Here is a 5,817-nt window from a genome sequence, read left to right on the forward strand (position 1 = left end):
GAGTCTAGTATAGCAAGGAGGACAGTATAACTGCTTATTACTAAATTATTACCAATAAACATTAACCAGAGTCTATATATAAGTTATGGAGACCCTCACTGCAGCACATTTTGAGCCCGAGGAAGCCGTTTTTCATGGCGAAACACGTTGCTCTAATTCACCACACCTTTTTGGACATTTGAGGCTTCCGTAGTCAGTGGAAGCAAGCTGCAGTCACAGCCGCGCTAGAGGTTTCCATCCCTTCTGATTCCGGACGCAGAATAAAGTGCAGCTGAGAGGCGGCTTGCCACCACGGCAACGGGAACGCAGGGTTTTGTTATTTTTCATGTGAGTGCCATCTACTGTTGTTTTTACTGTTTAAATAAATCAGCAATCTTTTAAAGACCACCACTGACCCCCTGCTGTTACCTTACTTCACCCACCATTGTTTGCTGAACCGGAGAGGGAAGGAGGACTAAAACGAAAGGACAGTGAAGGGGATACCCCATTCAACACCCTGCCTGCCAGCAGATGTGTGCACTGCACCTCGGATAAGTCTACTAGAGGTACCCCACAGATACCTTTCAAGGATTGGGCTTACACATGGCCGTGTAAGTTATATATATATTTCTCTCCTTGATCCCATCCCCACTCCAATTAAACCATCTGGGTTAACAAGAAGCCGCAGCTGCAAGATACCCCTATACACTTTTACTCACACAGGGCCGTGTGACTATTTCATTCGTTGATTATTTAATTATTATACCCCACGTCCAGTTTTTGTAAGGTTTTGCAAGGTTTTTGACTAGCTATTTGAATACTGTGATTGAAGGTTGTGTTCTTTTTCCCTCTAACCCCCTGCTCCCCCTATTATCCGTCTGTTCCCATGTACATTAAGGGTTTGGATACCCCTTTCTGGGGTTGAGCAGAGGAATTTACTAGGATTTACGAATTTCACTGTGAAAGACCACATTTATTGGTTTGAATAAGGTATCGTATTGCACCCTCCACCCTGATCCAACATCCTAAAGGTAAGCGCTCCGGATTTTTGCTTGCACAGAGCTGCCAAATGCAAGGTAAGAGATTTGTGCGGTTTGCCGCTGCCCCACCGGGTCTGGGAACGCTGGGAGAGTTCTCAGCTTTCCCTCCGGCGGACGCGGTAGCACTGATGCGGCGGCCATTTTGTTTTTTCACGACCCCATTACTAACGCGGTAGTCACGGGTGACCCCCAGGACCGCGCTATAACGGGGTGAAGCTGTATATATAAAATGACTAAAGCCATTTGTGAATTAAATACAAATAAATAAAAAGGGATATAAAAAAAGAGCAAATACAACCACTCAAAGGAACAATTCCAACATCAAAAGAAGACAATAGTGGCAATTAACAAAGTGCAAGGCTCCCAGAGTATGAAAAATAAAACACAAAAGTCGAAGTAAAAATATATAAAAATCTATAAGCAAGTAAACTGGCCATTAAAAAAAGCTGCCAGTAACTGACATTCTCACAAAATCCTGCCACAATTCAATTCTACGTTTATGGAAAATTCTCAGAAAAAAACACTTTTAAAGGAATTCTTATCATTTTAGTGCTTGGAATGCTGGCATTTCTGCATTTGGTAAACAACTAAAACATCTTTGTACATTTTCATTTATAGATTAACTTTTGGTAAATAACAATGTTTTGAGATTGTATGTTAATATTCCACTGATTTGTAATATTATAATATGTTATAAATATGTACTTTTGTAGGGAGAGTGTTTTGCCTCCTATTGTAACATTGGACTGATCCATGCTCATTGTTAAAAGCTGTAACAGAGTTTAAAGCTTTACAAGCACATTGGTAGAACATTACTCCTTTGTAATACTGACCACATCATCATGGTCGGTTGCCATATAAAGGCATTGATACCTTTTATGTAAAGTTCTAGATATTGCTCTTAGTAAGCATACATTAACAATTGAAGCATACAGTACAAAGAGAAACCAAACTCACAACTAATAGTGAAAAAAGCTATACATTCACCTTACTAGACAGAATAAACGGATTATTTCAACAACTGCAGATATCAGCAATGGAAAAGGTATAAAGGAGCACATTTTGCTTTCACTTAACAGACCTTTACTCTTGCAACAATCCTCCATCCACAATGGGAAAGGTAACAGTAATATTGTCCAAGATGATACACATAATGTATCAACCTGTCCCATATACTATAGTGGAATAAAGTCCTGCCATGATATATCACACCACAGATCAGATTCTTTGGTACTTGATATATATATTATATTACAATATACTTATTATGAGATGACTAATAGAATAGATGTCCATATATTTTAAACTTCCTACAGAAAATAATTGCTCTTGGTAGGATTATATCTCAGATTACAGAGACATTTGTGACACTAAACCCTATTAATTAAAAGGAATTACTAATTATTTTATCTCACTGCAGATCATCTTCTATGAAGACCGAAACTTCCAAGGCCGCTCCTATGAGTGCAGCTCTGACTGCTCTGACTTGTCCTCATATTTCAGTCGTTGCAATTCCATCCGAGTGGAAAATGGAAATTGGATACTCTATGAACACTCCAATTACAAGGGACATCAGTACTACCTTAGGAGGGGAGAATACCCTGATTTTCAGCAATGGATGGGATTCAATGACTCCATCAGATCCTGTCATTTGACTACCCAAGTAGGTGTTATGTTATCTGTCTATTTTAATCTATACATTTAGAATAGCTTCATTGTATTGACCAGTTTTTATTCATTCAAAGCTCTTCATTCAAAAGAGCTGTGTATTGTATTATACAGTATGTTTTGCAATGTATTTAACGTTTAACCAAGTTAGTGCATCTAAAAAATGTGTTTCCGATTAGTACAAATATTTATGGGTTAATCCATCTTTGTGTTATTTGTTCTTGTGTTTTATTTAGGTATACATAAATAGAAAATGTATTTAAATTTAATTTTAAATATCATGGCTATAAGGTCATTGTGTTCATTGCAACTTTTTTTTAATGTAAGAGTAGATCCATACAGAATATTATCCTACTACATAAATTCTCCATCAATATATTTTGCATTTAGCCACCCAGTCAAAGATGTTACTGTAGTTCTACAGTCCTATCAATGTACAGTTCTTGCAGCCACATGAAACCACTGCTCTGCAAATCTTCCGAGAGTCCTCTAAACACATAATATTATAAAAAGCATATTCATAATGCAAGTCACTTTAAAGTCGGAGGCTATACACAGCTAAAAGAATGTGCCAATTTATTTCCAAATCACATTAGGGAATGAACCATTTAAAATTAGTTTAAGGTTTAGATACCATATGATTTTCTAATAGTGTTGTCACATAACAGCTATTATTACGTTTCAGACTTGAATTAATTATACATTAGTTAAAGTGATTTACTTTTGCTTACTTTCAAAGCACCGTGGTCCTTTCATAATCAAGGTTTATGAGAGGGAAGACTTTAGAGGCCAGATGATGGAGTTCACTGAAGACTGTTCCAGTGTCCATGAGAAATTCCGCTACCACGACATTCACTCCTGCAATGTGCTTGATGGTCACTGGGTGTTCTATGAGGAACCCAACTACAAGGGACGTCAGTACTACCTGAAACCTGGAGAGTACAAGAGATACACCGACTGGGGTGCCATGAACTCCAGAGTTGGCTCCTTCAGACGTGTCCAGCATCTCCATTAAACACTGTTTATGACTTCCTCATTAAACTCATTGAAATGACAGAAGCTTTATTTATGTTTTTCTTATTTGTTGTTCAGAGCGTACAAAAGGTGTGAGCATGGCATGAACAATGATAAAAAAAAAAAACACTTGTGTGTGCGTCAACTTCCTTTACAATTATGACAGCAAAAGGCCTTATTCATGAATGGGCTCTCCCTAAATAATAATGAGGCGAAGAGGGGACAGAGTTTGTAAGGCTATGCTGACATTGATAAATAAGTTAGTAGAGGATCTGTTCAAGCAGTAAAATGACAACCAGACAAATAAATAATGAGGAGACACTATTTATTACAGTTGCCCTTGTGCAAAATTGATACAATTAACAAAACAGCAACAGGTCTATAAAAAAGATCAAATCCAAAGCAAATATTTTGTCATTGGTTCTTGTTTCTTTGCACTAATACGGTTTTGCAGCAAGAAGACTTTGATAAATGGCCCACAATGACTGCACAGTAAAATTAAGAAAATATTTTGTAGGCATTCAGATGTATTTTAATGTTATTTTATTTGATATATTATTCCGATGTTATTGTTAACCCACTGCGCACAGAAACTTATGTACTGAAACACTGAGTGAGCAAGATAAAATAAATAGCATTCTTTTTTTTCATTTCCATCATAGTTTCTTAATTGATGCAAATTCCTCATTTAGAAATAGGGGATCGGTACGCTATTTGAATAGTCACTACTGCTTACTGATTCCCTATGGAGAATAAATGCTTATGGAGTTAGAGTAGCCTACGGGTAGGTGCTACACAACTTCTTAAACTATCATTCTCAGAGAACCAGTTGCATCAGTGGGAAATGCTCATTTTCCAGCAGGTCATTGTGCAGAACAGATGGAACCACGAATGGAGCCCCCTCCTTTTTCATTTCCATCAGCTGGGGACAGTGGTGGTAATAAGATTGCTGCTGATGTTGAAGCAATAACATAGCTGCAAAATAGCCTAAACCTAAAAATGGTCAGTATTTTCTAAGTGGTGCTATGTTGTTGGACCACTTCTGCTCCTTTTAAGTGAATGGGGTGTCTTCCGGTGTGGGAAGGTGTCCTATGGCATGATACTGGATAATAAATATGGCCCTTAGGGGCCTATTCATAAAACAATACGTTCATATCCTTGCTGAAATAACCATTTCCCCTAGGATTTGCATCTTGACATATTCATTAAGCCCTTTTCGCATGTCCGAACCACATGATATGGGCTTTTTTTTAAGCAATCTGATTTTGGAAATGTATCAGACTTGCAACATTTTGTAACTTGTTGTTATTCCATAAACTCTGTTAAGTCCAAACTGCAAAATCAGCTAGAAATATTCACAAAATGTATTTTTTCTGTATGGACTGGGAAATTTACATGAAGAGATGAAAGATTGAATGATTACAAGCAAAATGTGCTGATTAAGGCCTGCTGGGCAGGGACTCTAAAATGACATTTATTTACATTTCTTCTTCATGCACTTGTCTAACTTTTCCCTATACTGTCTATGTAATTATTTACGTGACTGCAAACATTGTTTGGCCATAAAATTACCAATGTACAAAAAGACATACAGTACATACATTCAATAGATACCACATTGCCTGATTAGAGTCCTAATTAAATGCCCCTCACACTTATAGCCTTGAGAAAGCGTTTCTAACTGCGAAACACGCGTGTCGGCATCTGTCACGTGCACGCGCGCCGTCAGTACTCACGTGGTAGCATTATAGAGCTGGCCTAGCCTGCATGGGTGGCTACAGCTATTGACCGGGGGGTGCACCCCCCCCCCCCCAGCTAGGCTGTTGGTCGCGTGCGCGATCGGAGAAGGCAGTTGGGGCAGTTAGTTTTTCAAATATTATAATATATAATATAAAAAAATAAAAACAAATAAATATGTTTTTCAAAAAAGGTTTGGAAGAGGTCATAAGGGGTATGGCGGTACGGGTCTGATTTAAGGGGGTTAAACAGGCCCGTTGGTGGCGGCAGTTGGGGGGGGGGGGTAAGTGCTTGTCCCCCAGAAGTGGCTCGGGGCTGGTTATCGGGGGGTTTTGAAGCGAGGGGGCAGGTCACTGGGACGTACTTCCAGGTGCCCCCT

General features: G+C 38.6%; 1 protein-coding gene across 1 annotated transcript; it reads left to right on the plus strand.

The window, feature by feature from the left end:
- Positions 1 to 1,994: 1,994 nt before the first annotated feature.
- On the plus strand, positions 1,995 to 3,746 carry LOC142499321 (gamma-crystallin-3-like). Its single transcript, XM_075608488.1, has 3 exons — positions 1,995 to 2,139; positions 2,440 to 2,682; positions 3,427 to 3,746. The coding sequence occupies exons 1-3, from the start codon at positions 2,131 to 2,133 to the stop codon at positions 3,700 to 3,702; spliced, it is 528 nt and encodes a 175-aa protein (XP_075464603.1). The 5' UTR covers positions 1,995 to 2,130; the 3' UTR covers positions 3,703 to 3,746.
- Positions 3,747 to 5,817: the final 2,071 nt, after the last annotated feature.

The sequence above is a fragment of the Ascaphus truei genome, chromosome 7, assembly GCF_040206685.1.
Source record: "Ascaphus truei isolate aAscTru1 chromosome 7, aAscTru1.hap1, whole genome shotgun sequence".
Lineage (NCBI taxonomy): Eukaryota > Metazoa > Chordata > Amphibia > Anura > Ascaphidae > Ascaphus > Ascaphus truei.

What these genes read in the sequence shown, in the direction of transcription:
- LOC142499321 (XM_075608488.1), top strand. An exon ending in CCTGTCATTTGACTACCCAA is followed by an intron (nt 2,683 to 3,426) that starts GTAGGTGTTATG and finishes TTACTTTCAAAG; the next exon opens with CACCGTGGTCCTTTCATAAT.